Source organism: Chrysochloris asiatica, unplaced genomic scaffold (assembly GCF_000296735.1).
Source record: "Chrysochloris asiatica unplaced genomic scaffold, ChrAsi1.0 scaffold00049, whole genome shotgun sequence".
Lineage (NCBI taxonomy): Eukaryota > Metazoa > Chordata > Mammalia > Afrosoricida > Chrysochloridae > Chrysochloris > Chrysochloris asiatica.
In genome coordinates, this window is record NW_006408567.1 from 11,818,640 (window position 1) to 11,843,026 (window position 24,387).

The 24,387-nt window shown below is 37.9% G+C and overlaps 2 protein-coding genes across 2 annotated transcripts in view; both read left to right on the top strand.

Annotated features, from left to right (window-relative positions):
* MRPS6 (mitochondrial ribosomal protein S6) overlaps positions 1–24,387 on the top strand; it is an 88,134-nt gene that overhangs the window by 13,999 nt on the left and 49,748 nt on the right. The window lies entirely within an intron of this gene.
* On the top strand, positions 4,906–7,059 carry SLC5A3 (solute carrier family 5 (sodium/myo-inositol cotransporter), member 3). The gene has a single exon (XM_006862549.1). It carries the CDS (start codon positions 4,906–4,908, stop codon positions 7,057–7,059), a length of 2,154 nt encoding a protein of 717 aa, XP_006862611.1.

Genomic DNA, 24,387 nt, shown 5'->3' on the forward strand with positions numbered 1-24,387 from the left:
TATAAAACAACAAACAAACCCATGCCACTGAGTCTATTTTGACTCACAGCAACTCTATATAGGGTTTCCAAGACTGTCATTTAATGAGAGCAGGTAGCCTCATCTTTCTCCCTCAAAATTTGGTGGTAGTAAGTCAGAGTCTGTATATTGCTATTTGAGGGGGTAGGGGTGGGAGAAAACAAAGTTTTGGATTTGCTTTTGAGTTTTTAGTTTTGGTAGGTTACAGAAAGGTGATTACAATTTAGAAAATAAGATTTTAAAATAGACTTCAGAGCCAAATAGATCATTATTTGGTTAGTTTTAGGGTCACCACAGTCTTCTCACCTTTGTTTGCCCAAGTGCCTCTTTGAATTCAGAGTCCTGACTGAGCTTAAGGATTGTTTTTCTTGATCCTTCTCTAGTTTATTTTTTTGAATGACAGGTGGCTATATAAGTCCTTCTTTATCCAGAATGTCCCAGAATAATTTCAGTAGTTTAGTAACTGATTTTAATTTGGTTCTTCTTTCCAGTTGGTCAAATGTAACATACTTTTTTGTAGTCTTTTTTGTATTTGGATGAATTCTTTAGTCATAATTCCGTTCACTCAAATACATGAAACTACTGAAATTGTATTTTAAATCTGTGTAAAGCTGTCAATAAAACCTCACTTTCTAAGAAAGAAGTTGCTGCCTTGGAGGGCAGTCTACTGTTTTTCAAAATACTCTTGTGGTTGAGGTTTGGCAGAAGCTGCCCACCACTATTAGTGGACTGTTTCTTTACCAGTCTAGAAATCTTAATTCTCATTTTGGAAAGTGTTGTTTTCCTTAAAAATATAATACCAATGGTCTAACCCACATTTCATAGTTAATGGCTGTTTTGTTTCTGGTCCTACATTTCTCACTGCAGGAGCTGTGGGAGCATAGTGGGCTATGCATTGGACTGCTGATTGTAAAGTCAGTAGTTAGAATTCTTGAGTTGCTCAGCGGGAGAAAGAGGAGACTTTCTGTTCCTGTAAAGATTTATAGTTTTGGAGACCCTACACCGGGTCACTGTGAATCAGAACCAACTTGATAGCAAACAAGTACCACCACCACATTTCTCGCTTACACAGTTTACTCGAACTGTGAACCAGTTTGGTCCTATAAATATGAAAATACAAATGAAAGTTTCATTTCAGCTGGAGAAAAATTTTTCTCAATGTATATGCTTCCTAAAAATAAAGGAAACCCTGGAAGTGTTGTATTTTTTATGTCAAAAATATTTACTGCTTTAAAAGAAAGATAAAATATACAAAGTTTCTATGTAATATTTGGAACCATTTTTAGGGTATGTGCAACTTGTATCTTGAAAGGTTGAAATCCAAGACTGATTCTTGACTAGGAAATGAAATTTCATCACATTGTATTGTATTGTATAGTCTATATTTTATACTTCCTGAAATGGCACTATAAGATCAGCATTGGGCTGCAAACCACAAGGTCAGTTCAAAACCCATCAGCTGCTCCTCAGAACTGACTTGATGGCACTTAACAACAAGAACATCGTTAGTTGACCCATTTTTGGTTTTGTTTTTCCTTTCCGAATCTTTTCCAGGTGCGCTTTAGCTCTGAATTAAAAAAAAAAAAAGGAAAAATCTAAAAACCTGCTCCAGTGGAAAACCTGTTCACTGGTATCCAGTGAGAGGCAACTAGCATTGAAGGGTCTGAGGAGGCAAAAGAGTTGAGGACTCAGCCTTGAGCTAGTGTTTGCCCTCTTTCTTCTTCCACCTTTTTGTGGCCAGAACATGTCTTTTCTCTCTAGTTTACCTACTTTTCTAGGGAAGTTAAGAAGTCAGACCTAGCGTGGGAAATTTGACCAGTCTAGCAACTCAGCAGGGTGCTGAATATGACTAAGATAGATGCCTATTTCACATGTATAAAAAGGGGGTGCTTCAAAAAGTTCGTGGAAAAATTCCATTGTGTTTTCATTAAAATTTCCATGAACTTTTGAAACCCCCTCGTATTTGACAGTGAAAAGCAATGCTACTTAATCTTGATAGCAGTGCTTCCTAGTGAGGGAGGAAGTACTTGTTTTGTTTCTGAACAGTTCATTCTCTGAACAGATAAGCTGTTGAAACAACCATCCTTCCCTCACTTCCACCCTCATGAAAAGCAAAAAACAATCAAACAAATTTCTGGGTGCTTTTTTGTCTCTTGTTGTAGAAACACATATTCAGTTACTGTCATTGAGAAGACATGTGAGCTAGACTTATCTGTATAACCTGAAATGAGGGGCAATGGTATGGCTTACATGCTGGGTGGCAGGAAGAGCTGAACTCTATTGAAGGCAGCATTTCAGAACTGCTAATGCTATGGGTCGGTGACGGCACTTAACAACAACAACAACAACAACCATATTGTTGTAATTAAGACCTGTTCCTCTGGTAGCACAGTGTTGACCTCAAGGTCAGCAGTTCGAAACTACCAGCTGTTCCACGGGAGAAAGATGAGGCTTTCTGCTCCCATAAAGACTTACAGCCTCGGAAACTGTGCAGGGTAGCTATGAGTCGGAACCGACTCCATGGCTCATAACAACAACTTACATGGAAACATTAAAGATGATACTCTTTTAACTAATGTCTATTAGTCATATGGAGTCATGGTGTGATGCTGTGGGTTAATGAGCTGGACTACAAGATGGGTTTGAACCACAAAGTTGGTGGTTCAAGCTCACCAGTGACTCTTTGGAAACCTAATACAGTGTCGCTATGCACTGGAATTGACTCAACAGTGCTTAATAACAACATTAGTCATATAATTAGGTTTTATTAAAAATTTAGTTGACTCTTAATATTGTATTGAAATATTTATTTAAAAATGTGAAAGTGTTTTTGGGGGGTGTGGTAAGTGTTCAAAGATATGTGACCAATAATTTAAGATTTGGCAGTTACAGCTCCCAACATAGTGTGTTTTAGTGCTTTTATCTTGTGGCAATTTTATTTTTATCAGTCATTATTAGCATAGATTTTTTTTGGAAGGAAGGATTTTAATCAGATTTCTTAGCATAACTTTTATAAAATGCTTTATGCTTAAAAAAGGCATAAAGATGTTTCTGTCTAGGCAGCTTGATGAATTAGAACTAGTAACCTAATTCTTTAGGGTATTTATCTTGAGGCATTATTTCCAGCTCTTACTTGCCAATGGGGTATATATATATTTTGAAAAGTTTTAAACGGAGATAGTTTTTGCATCATTTAAAGGTAAATGCCTATATATCAAAAAGCAACATCGTTTTCTAGCACAGATAAATATTTTACTCTGAGGTTGTCTTAATATGAACGGAGACGTCACAGAGACATGAACTTGTGGATGTTATTGGGTTGAGTAATACTGGTTTTCACAGTGATCTGTTATTTAACAGCTGCATTTTAAATTTGCTTTAAAAATTCAGAATTTCTTTTTCAGGAGAAAAACATCAAATATGTACATATGCCTAATTTTAAGTAAATTTTAATATCTGCTTTGTAGAGTAGTTATGTTAATCCAGGATTTAAAAATAACTGTTACTGACTTACTAATAATGACTTGACATTACTGGTTGGGAAATATTTATTTTGTTTAGGTTTGGAAGATATAATAATAACCACATATCTCTTATTCTTCCCATCCTCCAAGAATTTTCCCTTCCCTCGCCTTCAACAACAACAGCAAAAAAATAGTAAGAGGAAAAATTACTTAACAAATTTCAACCTTGAGCCATTGCCTTTATCCTCGCAGAGGTTCTCGGATATGTTACCTAATGAGAAAGAAGAAAATTGTATCTTGTAAATAAATTAAAAAATCTTCTAACATATTCTAGTCAGAAGAAAGATGACAATTTTAGGGTCTTTTTGTAAGTTGTATGTTTCTAGTGCGAAGTGTCATATTTTCTTTAAGGTGGAGTCATTGGATAAATCTTAAGTTACTATAAGATAATGAACAGATATTCATATGCAGTTAGAATTTTAGGCAAGTTTTGTTTTATAGCAGAAGATTGGCACAAACTAAATCAGCTTTGCTCTCTGTGTTTAAAGACTCTGGGTGTTGATGATATCCCATAGTAAGTACCACCTGCCTTTTTCATCTAGGCCCTAACTGGACCATAAAAAATGCTTTATACTCTTGAAATTTATAGTACTTGAAGTTAATTTTGGTGCATTTAAGATTAGTAATTAGTCCGTCTGTCCGTCCGTCTCCCCTCCCCCCCCAAAGCATTGCAGATTCTTTAAGATCTTGGTGCCTATTCTATTCTGAGACCACCCCATTAAGACAAGAAAGAACAGTGTCATGTAGTCAGCTCTTAGTTCCTGGAGAAGTTAGACCCACTTAGCTATAAAGTTGGTATATTTTTGTACCTATTTCAGAATGATACATAGTCTCACTGATGTCCAAGTGCCAGCTTCAGAAGTATAGATTGCTGTTTTTTCTGTGGAACAGAAGTGTATTTTAAATTTTTGTTTTCTTTTTATAAAGAATGTTTTGTTGCGCCATGTGTTTGCTAGACTGAAAGTTTCCTCATCACTTGGTGAGACCCTCCTCTAATTTGTCTTTTGTCTTTGCTGCCTTGCAGGGTTGGTACAGTAGGCTTCACTAGACTTAGCTGCAACTCAGAATTTCTCCTCCAGCACCTGAGTAAATGCTGATGGTCTTGTGGAGATGGATTAAGAGTACGAGCTAAGTTCTCAATCCCAATTAAGAAGCGGAGGAAAATTTAAACTGTCTCCTTCAAAGTTTATCACAACCACCACCATCAAGACAGCAAACCAAAGGACAAAGACTTTGACCTCCTGTGTTGCTCTGTGTAGTCCAGTTCACGTATGGTTTTACAGACTTGGCTGAGGGTACTAATAAAAAAAAAAAAAATTGGACACTTCTATCATTGGAAGCTTTTATCACAAAGTTACCAAAAATGAGGGCTGTATTGGAGACAGCAGACATTGCCATAGTGGCTCTGTATTTTATCCTGGTCATGTGCATTGGTTTTTTTGCCATGTGGAAGTCTAATCGAAGCACCGTGAGCGGATACTTCCTGGCGGGGCGCTCTATGACCTGGGTAGCAATTGGTGCCTCTCTGTTTGTGAGCAATATTGGGAGTGAACACTTCATTGGGCTGGCAGGATCTGGAGCTGCAAGTGGATTTGCTGTGGGCGCATGGGAATTCAATGCCTTACTGCTTTTGCAACTTCTAGGATGGGTTTTCATCCCAATTTACATCCGGTCAGGGGTATACACCATGCCTGAATACTTGTCCAAGCGATTTGGTGGCCATAGGATTCAGGTGTATTTTGCAGCCTTGTCTCTGATCCTGTATATCTTCACCAAGCTCTCAGTGGATCTGTATTCAGGTGCCCTCTTTATCCAAGAGTCGTTGGGTTGGAACCTTTATGTATCTGTCATCTTGCTTATTGGTATGACTGCCTTGCTGACTGTCACTGGAGGCCTTGTTGCAGTGATATACACAGATACTCTACAGGCTCTGCTCATGATCGTTGGAGCACTGACCCTAATGGTTATTAGCATGATGGAGATTGGCGGGTTTCAGGAAGTTAAGAGAAGATACATGGCTGCATCTCCTAATATCCCTTCCATCTTGCTGACATACAACCTTTCCAACACAAAATATTGTAATGTCACCCCTAAGGAAGATGCTCTGAAAATGTTGCGGAATCCAACAGATGAAGATGTCCCTTGGCCTGGATTCATTCTTGGGCAGACCCCAGCTTCAGTATGGTACTGGTGTGCGGACCAAGTCATCGTGCAGAGGGTTTTAGCGGCCAAAAACATTGCCCATGCCAAAGGCTCTACTCTTATGGCTGGCTTCTTGAAGCTTCTGCCAATGTTTATCATAGTGGTCCCAGGAATGATTTCCAGGATACTTTTTGTTGATGATATAGCTTGCATCAACCCAGAACACTGCATGCAAGTTTGTGGAAGCAGAGCAGGCTGCTCCAATATTGCCTACCCTCGCCTGGTGATGAAGTTGGTTCCTGTAGGCCTCCGGGGCCTAATGATGGCTGTGATGATTGCAGCGCTGATGAGTGACTTGGACTCTATCTTTAACAGTGCCAGCACCATATTCACCCTTGATGTGTACAAACTCATCCGCAAGAGTGCAAGCTCCCGGGAACTAATGATTGTGGGGAGGATATTTGTGGCTTTTATGGTGGTGATCAGTATTGCATGGGTGCCAATCATTGTGGAGATGCAAGGAGGCCAGATGTACCTTTACATTCAAGAGGTGGCAGATTATCTGACACCCCCAGTTGCTGCCCTGTTCCTTCTGGCAATTTTCTGGAAGCGCTGCAATGAACAAGGGGCTTTCTATGGTGGAATGGCTGGCTTTGTTCTTGGAGCAGTACGTTTGACGCTGGCCTTTGTCTACCGTGCCCCAGAATGTGACCAACATGATGATAGACCAGGCTTTATCAAAGACATTCATTACATGTATGTGGCCACTGCACTGTTTTGGGTCACAGGCCTCATTACTGTAATTGTTAGCCTTCTCACACCACCTCCTACAAAAGAACAGATTCGTACCACCACCTTCTGGTCTAAGAAGAACCTGGTGGTTAAGGAGAGCTGCTCTCTGAAAGATGAACCATATAAAATGCAAGAGAAAAGCATTCTGAGATGCAGTGAGAATAGTGAGGCCATCAACCACATTCCCAACGGGAAGTCTGAAGACAGCATTAAGGGCCTTCAGCCTGAAGATGTGAATCTTCTGGTGACATGTAGAGAGGAGGGAAACCCAGTGGCTTCCTTAGGTCACTCTGAGGCAGAAACACCAGTGGATGCTTACTCCAATGGGCAAGCAGCTCTCATGGGTGAGAAAGAGAGAAAGAAAGAAACAGAGGCTAGAAGCCGTTACTGGAACTTCATAGACTGGTTTTGTGGCTTTAAAAGTAAGAGCCTCAGCAAGAGGAGTCTCAGAGACCTGATGGAGGAGGAGGCTGTTTGTTTACAAATGCTGGAAGAGACTCCAAAAGTTAAACTAATACTAAATATTGGACTTTTTGCTGTGTGTTCTCTTGGAATTTTCATGTTTGTTTATTTCTCTGTATGAACTTTTAAAGGAGTCCTGGTGGCATAGTGGTTAAGCTTTTGACTGCTAACCCAAAAGATCAGCAGTTCGACCCCACCAGCCTCTGTGGGAGAAAGATGTGGCAGTCTGCTTCCATATAAAGATGACAGCCTTGAAAACACTATGGGGCAGTTCTATTCTGTCCTCTAGGGTTGCTCTGAGTCAGAATTGACTCAGTGGCTATGGGTATGGACTTTTAAGGATATGGTGAGACACTAACTTAAGCAAATACTGGTCTTTGTTAAGAAAAAAAAAATGTAACTGTTGCATCTCAGGCATTGTTTATGGTGTAGGTTTAGCCAAATTTTACTTAGCAGAAAATCATCTATTTGCAAGACTTTATTTTCTTAGAGATAGAGGAAAGTAAATCTTCAGTGTAAATGAAGCAAAATTTGTTTAATAGACTGAAGTGTGCAAATGTGGTTTAAATTTTTTTATACCAAAGTAAGGAGAGACCAACTATTCTCACAGCGCTTAGAATCTACATGAAGATACCAAGAATAGGTATATTGTCTGCATTGCCAAGTCTGGTAATCTGTCTCATCCTAAAATTGCAGACCTGCTCATTTCAAAGATTTTTTTTTTCTGTATCTGTAATTCGTTATTATTTTAAATTGATATCTTAGATAATGTACAACCAGATGATGTGCTGAAAATGTGCTTGTGTGGTACTTTTTTCAGGACAAGTTAGTTTGCTAGGTTCATTTTGTTTGTATGAGCCTATGGATTCTGATTGCCAAAAGAAAGGATGGATGTTCCCTTGTATCTGTTCTGTACCACCAGGCTCTAGAATGTTGGGGGAAATTTTGTTCCACTTCCTTTCCTTCCCACCCCCCTTTCTGTTTTTCTGCCTTTGCCATACCCAAATAACCACCAACTCTGTCTTCATAAAGTTACATGTCATAATTGTATTGTTAAACAATTCTGGGGGAGAAAATGAAGTAAACATTCCCGATGAGCCTCACGGTCAGATTAAGGTTGTTTATATTCAAGCTCACCAGCTGTTCCTCGGAAACCCTATACAAGGTTGCTATGGGTTGGAATCGACTCTGTGGCACTTAACAACAACATATATATAGTCTGAGAATCAGTAGCCCCCGCGCAGTGTTTGATAACTTATGCCAAACAGATGATTACTTGTACTACACTAATTATCTAGCTTCGTTATTGATATTTGGTAAAATTCGTTATTTAGCAAATAGTTTCCAAGTGGAAGAGAAATTTCTAGAAACTTAAGAAAAGTTGATACTGCTTTTGTGCTAGATTGCCTTACTTGATTAGATAGATGTGAATGTTGAGGTTGACTTTTTAGAGGGAACATTTAATTCTGAGATCATATTGCATCTTTGTTAAAACGTTTTTTCCTCATATAGTTTCTTCTCAGAAGACTTGCCATCTATCTGTAAATGGCCTTTACGTTTTTGTTTAAAAAGTTATAGCAACTTAGAGACCAAGGATGTTACGGTACAAATTGACCACCAGTAAAGTTTGACATGCATACCTTGTCATTCATAGAGTGTAATAATAAATAGCTTGTTCAGGAGAGGGGCCACAAGCAAAAATTTCTGGGCATAGTAGTGTGTTTTTGGAGGATACTACAGAAATTGTGTACTTAAAGAACCCTCTGTCTTGACATGACTTGGTACTTAGTTGCTATTATCATGAATGGGAATCTGTTTATCACAAGTGAAGTGATTTTTTTTTTTTTTTTTTTGGTGAGGACACAGTATAAAAGATGCTAGGGAAAAGCTCTACGGATTATGTAATTCTGTGTCCATAATGTGCTCCTCAACACTGCCCTTTGTCTTTCATAAAAGATGAAGGAAGGTAATAATGTATCTACTTTCTTTTCATCAATCTGATACTTTTTTAAATTGCATGATTTTATTAAGCTTGTATGCTTTAGGAAAATTATTACTTTTATATCTACTTTTGTAGATTTTTAACAAAACTCAGTCCTAATGACTTTAAAAAATTTTGTAGCCTGTAAACTTGTTTCCTTATGATGGACTTGATAAGTCCAAAGTTGATTTTAGAAACTATCAGGTAACAATGTCTTCCAGGAGGTTATCTGATTGACTGAGTCTGTAAATGAAAACCATTCATGTTTGAATAGCCTGTGTGTCTGAGAGCTTAGAGTGCCTTGTAGAGTTTTCTTCTCATTTTCATTCTAGGGCCAAATAGACAGGGGCTAGCGAGGGGTCATCCTTTTCTTGTATTGAGACTGAGGCTGTGACATGTCCAAGGTTACCAATCTTTAGAAACCAAGTCTCCAAACCTGAATTCATGATTTGCCAATTAATCTATTTTTCTTTGAGGCAACCTTTTTGGTATAGGGAAATAATAGTATCTTGGGTGTTTCAAATTGGCATTATGTTGTTAGGATTAAAAATTAGTTTTGATCCTAAACACATTGCTGTACTAACTAACTTTCAGAAAGTTCAAGAAAGATTCCATTATCTTTTCATTCCATTTTCCCACAAACTTTGAAGTCCTCTCATATAATAGCATTGGGAATTATGGCATATTGACTAGGCAGCCTTTCTAATCTTCCTATCCATAAATTAAATGGAAGGGTATTTGTGGATTTTCTCCCCCTTTATTTAATAGTAACTCCTTACAGTTTAGAGTATTAGGGTTCCTCTAAACGCATCATCTTATGTCTATTTTGTGTGTATATAGCAGTAGGTCATGTTTAGCGCCCTAATGTCTGTAAATAAGGAATGACTATTAGTATATGGTTGTTTATTCTTGCCATAGTAAGCATCACTTTATTTAGACTGAAGCTTGTTCTCTTTACTGCTTTCCAGTAATAGATACTATAAATAACATAAGTATGTGAATTGCCAATTGTAACTTCATTTCAGGGTCCCAGTCTTCAGTCTATATTTCATTAGAATGATTGTTCTGGAATGATACATAGTCTGTCTTAAGCTAACAGAATGTTCATAGTTTAATGAAATGATCCTAAGTGGTGGCATTGCTCTTTCTACAGTAAACATGTATATATTTTTATATTGGCTTAAGCTGAGGTGCAGATTTAATTGAGTGATAGTGACTCAGATAGATAAAAGTCAAAATGAGGTGAGGACACACTGGTCTTAAAAGATTAAGAAAATAACCTTTCATGTTGGCTGTCATGTTATTTCCCAGTTCTCAGAGAAACTAGATCTGTTGAGACAAGCCTATTTACTCTGGTACACACAGTAATTATTGGCTCCTTTGTTGGAATTCTAATTTTCTTTTCTGTCTCTCAGAATGTCCTGTCCTGCCACCCCAAGGTAATAGTGTACTTTTGAAATGACTGATCCATCTCTTCTTCTCCAGCTGTCCTTTTCTGGTGAGATCATCACCCTGGTTCTCTAGGTTAGATGAGTACTGAAGTAGTCATGGCACTTAAATTCAGTAGTCTCTCAGAGCTTACTTTTCACTTGCCTCAAAGGATCCCATTGGCATTTCAGAGAGGCTGGCCCAGGGTCACCATAGCCTTACTTCGGAAGGATGGTACTTTAAGACATTTGCAGGGATGCATTTCTCCATGAAACTTTGCATTTTAGAAATTGGATCTTGTAGATCTTATCCAGGATAGATTAGAATCTTTAAGTCTATATTCTCAGCCTGTTATGCTGAGTGCATGGGTCTTTCCTCTCTTTGAATATTATGTAATGTTTCTGGGACAGTTTCATTCTTTACCTCTTAAGAGACCAGCTATTGTTGTATTAGTTATGGAAGGTTAGAGCCTTCAACATTCCCACTTACCAGTCTTAAGGCTCTCTTGTGACTCTAGTTACACTAAACTCTCCTGTCTCATTTTCATTTGAGGTATGATGGTGTAAAGTACCACATGGATACCTAGTAGAGACACTGACACCATTCCCTGATTTGAGTTGGAAGAAGATATATACAAAACTATTCCTGTTAGACTATGACTACAGAGACTTGCCAGGACAAAATTTTCCTTAGAAACCAGAGACACTAAGAGATGCTGAGAGTACATTAGCAGTTTGATAAAGAACAATCACAGGTTTAAAAACTGCAGACTTAGACTCGTACATTGAATCATTGAATTCTAGATCTTGAAGCATGTTGGCTGTCAGCTAGTTTAAACTACCCTGTATAGATAATGTTGTTAAATGCCATCGAGTCGGTTTCGACTCATAGCAACCTTATATAGGGTTTCCAAGGACTGACTGGTGAATTTGAACCACCAACCTTAGAGTTTAAACTAATTTTGTGGTCCAGTGCTTATCCTGTGGCACTGTACCAGGACTCTGCTTAGATAACACCAGTGAATAAGATCCAGTATGTTAAAACCTTGGTTTGATGTTAAGTATTGTGAAGTATGAATTTGTTAACACATTTGAGGGTAAAGTGTCAGATAACAGGTAGTGAAAATTTAGTTGGGAAAAAAAATTGTTTTTAGGCTTTAGTATCAATTTCTCAGTAACCAGATATTAACTTGCTTTTAAGTTACTTCATTGTTGACATTAGCCAAAGCTGACTTTACAAATAGGGTATATTTCTGTAGGTGTGCATACCTACTTACCATTCAGAGAGACTGGTCTTTTCCTTTATTTGTCTTTCCTTATATTTGTTCTTTTAACTCTTCAGCACTTGTCAAGTTTGTATTTGATATCTTTTTGGCAGCTGTATTCACTTTCAGGCTTATTGCTGTGGAGGTGTATGAAAGTACTGCTTTGCCCCCAGTATTGAGTACTTAGATCCAAACGATTCATCAAATATTTTTATATTTAACTATACTAAATTTCTTTTAGCTTAAGATGTTAATTCTCAAGAATGATTTTCCTCAGACTTTTTGTTGATGAATAATAGAAGTACTAATAATTCATCAGTATTTTATTCTTAAACTGCCTGTTACGAAAGTTAGGGAGAGAAGAGTGGTAATTAAAATTCATGCTGGCCCTTTTGAAAGAATGGTGTCACAATGTAGAGAGGCAGTAGAGTTTGCTTTGATGCTAAAAAGACTTGTTTTTGCAATCCAGAAATGTGACTGGTTAGTGGGCATATTCAGAAACCTTTATGTCATTACAGGACAACTGCAAAAGCTGGGACCTGTATAAGGTGAAACCTGTCAGAAGGAAAACTCAAATATTTTCCACTAAAAGATTGATAGAAAAGTGGTAAGACTGCACCCTTGTCACAACAGAAAATTTGTAATAACTGAAAAATCAAGGCAGTCCATCAACGTCGGCTCTCACAGGTTTCACTGTCGCTTTTATAAAGCTGGATTGCATAAGAAGTTGAATTTTTTGAGAGATGACTCAATTAGACTTGGTTGAATTAACTCAGGCCTGCAAACCCCTTTCCTTTATTAGCATCAGTTCTCTTTAATCTAGTATGCTTTTTGTCAAACTCTCCTCTTACTGAAAGACTAGCTCTTCAGCTAACTTTGACTCCTAGGATAGAATTTAGTTAAGATTTAAAGTAATTAATGAATAGGCTTTGCCAGTGCTGAGTCCCACATCATTATTCACATAGTTAAATAAATGTTTTTATTTTAACTTCTCTAGTGCTGGGATTAAGGTTTTAAACTGCTCATTCACTTTTTAAATTTCTGTTGGCGTTTATATGATTTGTGCTTCTATTTCCATCTCAACTCCTTTATAAATGGTGAATTTTATCTTTATTGTATGGGAATAGTACTCTGTTTATCTGGTGACCAACAACCTTAATCATTGGCGTATAGTCTTAGAAATACAGCACAAATTTTGTGTTTATCTGTATTATCACTATTCTCATGCACTTTATTTTTAGGAGAGGACCATGCTTAATCTGAGACAGCTGACTTAAAACCAGTAACCTCATTTTATGTAAGGAAATTTTTGTTTACTTGAATTCACAATGAGATTAAAGAGAGAGGGCTACTAGAGTAAAAAGTAGGCAGCTGAAGAGCAAAAAAGGCAGCGGTGTGCTCTGAGAGTCATCTTAATTTAGGAGCAATAATTCTTCTCTTCTTGGAAAATCAATAATCTGTAATTGATGCTTGAAGTGTTGGCTCTCCTACTCCTCCAATTTAAGGCAGTTTATGTTCAGTGAACTCTATAATACGGGAAATATATTTAAGTGATTTAAGCGATAGTAAAAGTTGACAGCTATTCACAATTGAATTAAGAAACATTTTTATCTTGGTAAATTTTATCTTTTCCCTAATGCTGCTGAATAAAAGAATGTTAAGGAGTGTTTTAGTTTTTCTTTTCCTGATAAACTGTTTTCATTTTATCCATATGTATTTCCGTAGTGGAATGTTCTTAAAAAGTTTGCTTTTTGTTATAAAAATTAGAGGTTGAAATTAGGCTCATTGCTGTTAATTGAAATCCCAAATTAGCAAAAGCCAATGGATAGTGTAATCCATAATATAGTCTGTTTCTGAATTTTGTGTGTTTAATGAGTGCCTTCTGGTTGTCAATATTGATTCTACTAGTTTGCACCTATTTCCTTTCTTTACAGAAAACTTACTATTTGTTAATATTTCTCTTTACTTTTGTTATAACTAGTGAAGAAAGTAAAAAAAAAAAATACATATAAGGGACCATCAAAAATGTGTTTACGAATTGCATTACCTTTTAATGTTATTGTTCCCCAAACTTTCTGAAGCTCCCTTGTATTCATGTGTTATATATGCAGCCTTTATGTAGATCTAAGGAAACCGGATAGTTCTTTATTGGTATTGTAACTTATATGTTATTTATTGTTACTTCTTTTATATCCTTATTCAGCACATAAAATTACTTATATTAGTTCTGTGGATATATTTTCACTTTATTGCTTGCCCAGGGCATGTTTGATTAGCATATCTGAGACTATACCTGTAAGAAAAGTTCATATTCCAAGATAGTGAAAAAGCAAATGTCCATAGAAAGCACAAAGTCACGTTCATACACGTGTGTCTCCACATGTAGGAAGCACAAGACTTAATAGTATTCTCAGTATCCCATAAGTGCCAATCATAAAGCCCACCAGGTGTTGTTAGAAGGACCTCAATATTGAACACCCTAAACAGAGAGGTATATGATGATGGGGCCGAAATGATAAATGATCTATCTAGTGTAATAATCTGAGTGAGTTTGTACCACTTTGGTTGGGGGAGAGAATACAAACTTCAAGAATGCTGCAATTATGTTAAGGAGTTACTAACTAAAAATGGACTCTTGGAACTCTTTCATGCAGTTTGGAACTAAAACAGATAGACTTCTAGGTTTTTGGTATAGAACACTTTGTAGACAAACTTTTGCTTTAAACTGTGAAACCATTGGAGTTTTTTGTTGTTTAATTATTAGGAAATATTATATGCCATCAACAGTGCCCTAAATGGAGAAATTTCATATTATATTATTTTTTTTTAATTTACATTTGAATAGTGCAAATATTGTTTGCCTTTAGTTTTTGAATAGGTTTATCTGTGAGAGGTGCACTTTGTCTTTTTCTTTCTTATATGCTTGACTGCTTCATCAGTGTTGTACCAAGTGAACTCTGAGACAAGTTTTCCAAATGAATTGCTATGCGTTCAAATGGCTGTAAGAGACAAAAGAATTACATTACCTGTCCCATTACTCTCTTCAAGACTAGATAAAATTAAATACATGAATGTGTGTGCGAAAGAAGAAAAATGTATTTGCTTCCACTCAGCGTTGCCCTTCCATTACCCTCACCTTATTCACCTCTGAAATAGTTCATACTTATCAAGAAGGAATAGATCTTTCTCTTGAATTTTGCCCATAGGTTACACCTCTCAGAATGGGAGATCAGTGACTCCTTTTGCTCCCATTCTGTGTTGTATATTTATCTTCGTAGAGAAAGATCTGGTCAACATTGTGTCCAGAATGAAGATTATAGTTGGTGTAGTTCAAATTGACATGCTTTCGAAACGTTAACCTGTGAGGGATCCCTCAGAAAGATACTAGCCAGTTGTGTACCCACAACATTATTTGATAATGTTAAACCTCAGGCTAGGGGAAGCAAGGGGAGAAGAGTGCCAGAAACACAGGACAGGGAAAAGTTGAGGACATCTTTGGCTTAGCAATATATGATAATGCAAAATAGTTATAGCCTGTTGGTCCTGTGTATTGTGTTCTGTATGTTTAAATGTTCTTTAAAATTGCTTGTAAGAACTTTAAGATAGAATGCCTTTGAAGAGTCCTTTGGCAGAATAGCTTTCATTCATTTATATTTCCATGGAAAACTGCTTTAATTAGCCTAGGTGGAAACTAGTCCTAGCCATGTAAATATGTATAATTACAATTTTCTAATTTCACTGTGAGATCTCTTTAACTATTGAGTTACAAACAGATCAAGTTTCTTGCTCATGAATTTTTCTGTGGGGTTAAGATGCAAAAGATTTATTTTATTTTTTTTACTAATGGCATCTTAGTAAAAACTGTTTCCCTGCTTTCCCCCACCATTATTGCTTTAGTTTATAGATTGCCAACAGAGTTAAAAAATAAACAGGGATTGACCCTTTCTTTGCTTGGACACTCTGCTTTCTGTTGCCACATTGGCGTTGGCAATCACAGGCACTGAGCTATGCTCATCAGTGCTTTTCCTTTCCTTTTCTTTTCTTTTCTGATGAGGTGGATATCAAAAATAGTTGCTGTGCAAAAAGTAAGTAGTCTTCTTCAAGAAGAACCCCAATTCCTTTTCTAATAATATCCTGTGAAATTCTTTAATCCATTCCTTTATTTTTAAGCCAAATGTCAGCAGAGTACTGCTGTCTTTATGTAGTAATTTTGATATGTAAGTATTAATGTATTTTTAAAGATGTCTGCATTGGAGAACAATTCCCCGCCCCCCAGTTGTCTGCCGATTGTGCTTTGTTCAGCTTTTCTGTAAAGGACCAGTCAGTACACTGGGGGTGTGTTGTGTACAGGTTTCATTTTCGTTACAATGCATTGTAGAAAAAATGTGATTATAAATGAAATTATTGAAAATTAATTTTGTCATTGATGAGTTTTATGAATTGTGAACTGATTTCCAATACTCTTCTGTTTTTTTTAAGTGTAATTAATTGGGTCCATCTTATTGCATAATGTTTTAATTGCAAACAAAGTAGAATTTGGTGTAAACCAGGTTACTTCAATATCGAAAGGAATACAATGAAATTGTAATTTTAGGATTGTTAACCATTCATGACATTTCTAACTTGACTATTTTACTCTACAGTCTGATTTACGAAATTGTAGACATGTATGGTCTTGGTTTAATGTGTCTATTAAAGTGCTGTTGCTGTTTGTTTTTTGTTTTTGTTTTTTAATTAAGCAAATCTGCTAAAGAGGTATCAGTTTTCATTACTAACTCAGTATAAAATACACTGTTCTTTGTGTACTGTGTGTTACTTTGCCAGCTGCTGCATTAGCCTTCAAAAGTATTTGGAAGCTTAAGATGAATGACATTTCTTGCAAAATACATTTCTTTCTGTGGTATTTTGTCCTGTAATTGAAGTACAGTAATAATTTTATGGAAATGTTAGCACTTCTGTACCAACTTTGAATAAAAGGAAAACTGTACATTCCTGTGACTGAGTCTTTTTAGAATCTGTGTCTACTCTCAAAAACATACAGTGTTTTCTGTCTCAGAGTTTATACCTCAGTTCCTTCTTTGGCTCATAGATGGGTTTCCAAAAGAACATTTGTCCCTCTCTAGTACTCACTGGGAGTTTTGGTGTGGCGCTGTGGGTTAATGCGCCAGACTGCAAAGCCATTTGAACTTCAAGGTTGGCGGTTCAACTCACCAGCTGCTCTTCGGAAACCTTACACAGGGTCGCTATGGGTCGGGATTGACTTGATGGCACTTAACAACAAAAAGTACTTACTGACTTTTTGTAAGTTTACAAGTTTTGCCTGAGAATTGCATTATAGACAAATGTTGAATAAATGAAGTTATTTTCAAATTTATATGCAAATTGTGAGAATAGCATGAAGAATTTAGAGATAATTTCTGTGAAGACTCATCAGTAGTTGATATTTGCCTTATCATGCTCTTTAATTACACTTATTTTTCAGAACCATTTGAGAGTAGACTTGTGGATACCCTCCTCTACCTAACTTGTTGTTGTTGTTCAGTGCAGTTCCGACCACCCATCCTGTACAGGGATTCTGAGGAGCAGCTGAGCTTGCCACTGACCATGCAATTTAAACCAAGTTTTCAGTCCAGCGTATTAACCCTACAGTATAGTGTAGTGGTTATGAATCGGGCTGCAAACTGCAAGGTCAGCAGTTCGAAACTACCAGCTGCTCTGCAGGAGAAAGATGAGCTTTTTGCTCCTGTAAAGATTTACAGCTTCAGAAACCCTTTTCAGGGTTGCTATGAGTCGGAACTGAATCGACGGCACTTAACAACAACAACCATACCAGTTAGATATATTTCTTAAGACAAAGACAATCACACATAATCCCAGTTGTTAAGTGCTATCGAGTCAGTTTCAACTCATAGTAACCCTGTATAGAGTTTCCCAGGAAAGGCTGGTGAGCTTGCCCCCAACCTTGCAGTTCAAACTGAATTTGCAGTCCAGCACATAACCTGCAGTTGCCACATCAGGACTCCATAATCCCAGTGTAATTATCAAAATCAGTGAAGTTTTTTAATCCAAAGACTTCATTCACATATTGTTGGTTCCAATAATAAAGCAGTTTCTTTTTCTTGTTTTAAAGTCCAGAATCTAGTCATTGCATTTTGCTCTAGTTAGAATAGGCTCTCAGCTTATCTTTGTTTTTCATGGCATTGATGTTTCAGGAGAGAACAGTTTATTTTGTGAATTTCTCAATTTTGATTTATCTGTTTTCTTATGATTAGATTCAGAAGGCTGTATGATTTTGGCAGGAATTATAAGTAGTGATATATCAAATCATCAGGAGGCATGTGATGTTTTTGTTTGTTTGTTTGTTTGTTTGTCCCAGTATTGGTGACTTTAACTTTGATCACTTAAAGTAGTGTTACTACCTTTCTCTGCTGTCAGTTTATGCTTTTTCCCTTTTGTAATAGCAGTTTGTGGAGAAATCGTTATATACTGAATATCTAAGAAGCCCCGATAGAGCAATGGTGTGCAGGGATGCCAACTAACAGGTTGGTAATTTGAACCCATCCTGGTGTGGCGCTGTGGGCTAATGCTTCAGACTGCGAAGTTGTTTGAACTGCAAGGTCGGTGGTTCAAGCTCACCAGCTGCTCCTTGGAAACCCTATACAGGGTCGCTATGGGTTGGAATCGACTCGATGGCACTTAACAACAACAGTGGCTCTAGAGGAGAAAGTCATGATGATCTGCTTCTACAAAGATTGTTGTTAAGTGCTGTTGAGTCAGTTTGGACACATTGCAGCCCTGTACATAAAGATTATGGTCTAGAAAATCATATGGGGTAGTTCTCTGTTACATGGGGTATCTATGAGTTGGAATCAACTTGACAGTGTTCAACACAACCAATACTTAACAGACTATGTAAATAAATAACATGGACTCCTGGTGTGGTGCTGCCGGATTAGCACTGTGAACCACAAGGTTGACAGTTCAGATCTATCAGGAGCTCCTTGGAAACCCTGTACCTACTCAATGGCACTTAACAACAATGATGCAAAATGATGATTTTGGTGACTTCCCCCCTATAATAAAAGCAAGAGCTTCCCACTTTCTCAATTTATTTATCATCAGTATGGTACTGCTACACAGTTCTTACACAGCGCTGTAGGATAAGACCTGGACTGCAAGGTGGGTGGTTCAAATCCACCAGCTGTCCTTGGAAACACTATACGGGGTTGTTAGGAGTCAGAACCAACTCAACAGCACTAATCAATCAACATGATCTTAGGGAATATTTAATGGAGTATAGTCCAGTATTCCCATTATTTTGCCCAAATATTTCTAGATTTACCTAGTGGGACACCTTCAGGTTTTGAGGGGATCCTTTATAAGGAGCTCTGGTAGCGTAGTGGTTACGAATCAGGCTGCCAACTGCAAGGTCAGCAGTTTGAAACTACCAGCTGTTCCATGGGAGAAAGATGAGGCATTCTGCTTCCGTAAAGATTTACAACCTCGGAAACTCTATATAGGGCCTCTATGAGTCGGAACTGACTCCACGGCACATAGCCATTGCCATAGCCATTTATAACCTGTTACCATCATTTTTTGAACACTTTATTTCTGGCACAATAAGGTGTTCTGGGTTCACCTTGTGCTTTTCCCTACCCCTGACTAGGAAGCAGCAGTCTTAGAGGAAATTGTATTTCGAAATCAAGGTCTGGGTGTGTTTAGTGTTAACTAGGGTGTCATTACTTCTATGCACTTTATACATGTCTGTTGGTACCTCCAATTCTAAACTAGCATCAAAGAGTTTCTTTAGCCTTTCCCCGTTGTGTATCTTCCTTCTCCAAATGAGAAATCTAACATCAACATACTTAACGCATTTTGTATGTCCTGCAACTACTTACAATTTAAAAAAAAAAAGTTCGTTTTTTCATAAAGTGCCTGAACATTAAACACCTCTCTGTTAGTGATACTTCCACACACAGTCTAAATCGTAATAATGGGTGAATCAGGTTTTCTCTTACAGGGACTGGGCACTAGCTATCTAGTGGTCACTTATTTTTTGTATGGTGCTTGGTATACAATGGGTGCTTAATAGATGCTGAAAAAGTGAATGGATGGATGATCACTCAGTCTGTATGTGTCAGACAGAGCCTGCCAGGTTTTGAATTCAGATCTGTGGCTCTGGACTGACACTTTGATGTTAGAGTCTACAGCTCTTTTTGGCAGGGGCCAGTTAGGCAACATTGTTCAGTTTCTCTGGTTACACAGTGTCTTTGGTAGCTACTCAGTTCTGCTGCTGTGGGATGTAAGTAGCTTTAGACAGTACCTAAAGGGATGAGCATGGCTGTACCAGTAAAACATTTACAAAAGCAGTTTGGTGAGCTAGTTTGCCGACACCTGCTGTATGTTACAAACATCTTATTTCTTCTAAAGCCTGCACGACCTGTGGGACAGAAATGAGGATTTGGGGAATAGATCTTTCAGAGTTCTTAGGTAAATAACAATTTTCGCTACTGTCAAAAGTTTATGATCATACATATGATCATTGTTATCCTGCATTAGTTAATTATCTAATAGAAAATGCAGGAACATGCACTATTATATCCCATTCTGGCTACCCACCTTTAAATGTACATGATGTGATGTCTAGCAGTGCTGAATAATACCAGGCCTACTTAATAACATAAGGAGCTCTGGTAGTGTAGTGGTTACAAATTGGGCTGCGAACCGCAAGGTCAGCAGTTTGAAACTACCAGCTGCTCTGAGGGAGAAAGATGAAGCTTGCTGCTCCTGTAAAGATTTATAGCCTCGGAAACCCTGTACAGGGTCGCCATGAGTCAGAACTGACTCTGTGGCACATAACAACAACTTAATAACATGGAATGAGGAGTCTTATGGGAGGATGGGACACTACTTTAAACCCTTAACCTAGAGCAACTGCTCCATATTTGTGAAATAAATGTGGTTTTGTTTTGTCAATGATGGCTCCATTCCTCCCTACAAATTCCATTCCTAGTGCCCCAGTAATGTTTGCTAAAAGCTTGAAGTCTTGCTCTTTTGGATTTACTGTTTAACTGTTCCTCAGAACCAACTTTTGTTTGTATTAGGACAATGTTCTGAGACAATTCATTGACTTGTTCAGTCCTGTATGTTTTTGTTGATTTTATATACATGTTCTTGACCTGCTATGATTTTGGATGACGTCCCTAGTAAGCCAAAAACTCTGTTAGGGAGATAGCATTTTATGCTACATTTTCCTTGTTTAAAGGTATTATGAGTATTCTATGCATTTTGCTTGCTTCTTTCTGGACTTAATGAATACTTATGAAGGACTTGAGATTCTTCCCACAGGGTTGCCGGAGTCTGTGTCCTGTTAATTAAAATATCCTACAAGGTTGCCAGAGTCTGTGTCCTGTTATAAATGTTACGTTGCTAATAATATTTCTTCACTTTTTAGGTGGTATTATAGTTATGTTCTGGTATGGCCCTGTGTGTTAATGCACTGGACTGCGGAGTCAGTTTGAAACACAAGGTCTGCTGCTCAAGCTCACCAGCTGATCCTCAGAAACCCTATACAATGTTGTTATAGGTCAGAGCCGACTCAATGGCTCTTAGCAATAACAACAACATAGTTAGGTTGTTAGTTGCCATTGACTTGATTTTGACTTAAGTTTATCCAGATGAATACTTCATATAATAATAATTAGAATGTCTTAATATGTTTTGCATTAATATGACAACTGTTCCTTTCTGTTAACTAATAATCTTCATCATAATTTAATTCCTGCTTTTTTTTTTTTTTTTTTTTTTTTTTTTATTGTGAATTGAGTGATAGTTTATGTGGGGGAACACTTGTCCTACCTTATTTTGTTTCATTACAATGATTACAATCCCCTCCATGCATCATCATTTAATAGTATTTGCTTCTATTCCCTCTGACTTTTTGTTTTCTTTGATGTACAAAAAAAAAACACTCCAGAATATATAATCACTTAAACAACCCAAGGGCACATTCTGCAAGCCTGCCTCCTGGCTGCCAGCACATAGCCTTTCTCTTTCCATGAGTCTAGAGTCCTCAGCTGCTCTATTTTTCCATGCCAGCACCTCTGCCTCCATCTCTGGTGTCTCTGCTTCTCTGGTTAGGGTCCTACATTCTGCTCGTGCTCTTCTCTCTTCATAGTCCTAGGGTCCTCTGTTCCTGGAATGTAGGATTAACTATTCCCCCCTTTATGTTACAAAACTTCTACATTTATAGTTCTTAACAGTTGTAGTTAGTCATCATAACTATTACTCACTATTAAATAAAAAAAGTCCTTTCCGCATCTTTCACCAGACCCATCTAGACAAGACGAAAACTTCAGTGGGAATTCTGCCTTCCCTCACATACTCTGAAATTAAACTCCCTCTTGAAAACTTGTAAGCCAGCCACTTCATACCTTTATAGCCCCCATTTTAGGTGGTGGTTGTTAAGTGCCGTTGAGTTGGTTCTGACCCATAGTGACCCTGAACAGGGTTTCTGAGGCTGTAAATCTTTACGCGAGCAGAAAGCCTCATCTTTCTCCCGTGGAGCAGCTGGTAGTTTTGTTTTGTTTTCTTAAATGTTTTATTGTGAATTATGTGATAGTTTACATGGGAGAACACTAGTTTTACATTCATTCTATCATATATCTTCTCATTGCCATGGTTACAATCCCCTCCATGCATCATCAGCCAACCAAAGGGTATACCCTGCAATCCTTCCCCCGTACCCCCCAGGTCTTCAGCACATAGTCGCTCTCCCTCTCTGGATCTAAAGTCCCCGCAGCTAGTAGTTTTGAGCTGCTGACCTTGTGGTTCACAGCCCGATTCGTAACCACTACGCTACCAGAGCTCCTTCCATTTTAGGTAGCCAATGTCTAATTTGTCCATCCGTATCAACCTTGTATACTGAGGGGACAGGCTTTATCCTTAAGGTGAAAACTCCTTTCCTCTCCGTTAGTATTTTGAGCTACTACATCCATAAGTATAGGAAGCGTATCAAATTGTAGCAAGATACACTTGCTTGCTTTATCAAACTTCTTTATCTTCCTCTAGTCGAGCTCTAGTTGTCAAGCCATTGAAGCTAGGTCAAATAGGTACTATCTGAAACTTTGGGCATTTTTGTGCATCTCCCCCCACTGCATATCAGCGGGATGCTTCACTCTCAACTTTAGTCCTCTGAAGCTATGTCCTTGTCCATAGCCTCAGGAGTTCCCAAGTCTCTCCAAACTTGAGACCAACCAGCTTCTCCTTTTCTCTCTCATCTCCAGGTCAACAGGAGCCTATGGAATATGGTCAAACTCAGCCCATATCTTCATCACTGCCTTTTCTCCACTTCCACTCACATGTAGACCCATGCGGTTGCTACCTAACTTACATGCCTACTCCTGTGTTCCCTTTGAGTTACAGTCTTGGAGGGGAGTTTGTCCTCAAAGGACTTGATTGCTTGCCTTGATGGCTCCCCAGTGAACAGCTTGCTTGTTCTTCTAATAGCCAAACAGATTGTCTCTTGTTTTTTCCTGCTTGTCTTTCTTTCAGGAAGTACCTGTTCTCTAGGAGCTCCAGGCTGGTCTGCATGTCCTTTGAAGTGGATATGTCCTATCTCAGAAGGTCCTGTATGGGACTGAGGATTCCACCTAAGGTCTTGTACACTACAAAGAATCCTCAAGAAGCCTATTTAACTAGGCAAGTTCTAGAACCTCTTTTGGGTATTCCAATCTGTTATAGGCTGCAGACAGGCTTATAAGCTTTCTGTAAACCAGTATCCAAAAGACAGTCAAGCATCTTAACATTATTTCACCTCTTTTACCCATTGGCACTATGTCTCAATTCCTATATCACAGAGCCCTGGTGGTCCAGGATTGAGCTTACGTCACTATTTACCTCTGTCCTATTTATCCCATGCAAATATATATACCTTGTTCTTCCACCCGCCTCGCCTCCCATTCTTGTGTATTGTCCTCCTCAACACCAGAGCTGTGATGTGTGTATCCTCTAACCTGTGCTCTACTGTACCCTCACTTCCACCCCTAGTAACCAAGAACAAATTTTTTTCAGTATGGGTATATTTTCTTAAGTTTTAAAATAATGGTCTTTTTCAATATTTGTCCTTTTGTGACTCAGTCTTTTCACTCAGCAGAATGTCTTCAAGGTTCATCCATGTTCTGTGGTGCCTTGCAGCTTCCTTGTTGTGCTTCAAAGTAGCATAGTATTCTATTGTGTATATGTACTAAATTTGTTTATCCATTCTTCCATTGATGGGCACTTAGGCTGTCTCCATCTTTTTGCTGTTGTGAATAATGCTGCATTAAACATTGGTGTGCATATATCTACTCAAGTTCTGGTTCATATTTCTTTTCGATATGTACCAAGTAGAGGAATTGCTGGATCATAAGGTATTTCAAACTTTCTGAGAATGTGCCATACCATTTTCCAGAGTGGCTGAACCTTTTACATTCCCACCAGCAATGTAAGAGAGTCCCAGTTTCTCCATATCCTCGCCAGCATTTATTGTACTCTGTTGATTTTTACTTCACTGTTACTGCTGGTGTGAGATGATATCTCATGGTTGTTAGATTTGCATCTCTCAATTGCTTATGTGCAAATTCAGACTAAAGCTGAAGAAAATGAAAATAAGTCCACGAGAGCCAAAATATGACCTTGAATTTAGAGATCATCTGAAGAACAGATTTGATACATTAAACACTAAAGACTGAAGACCAGAGGAGCTGTGGGATGACATCATAAAGTAAGAAAGCAAA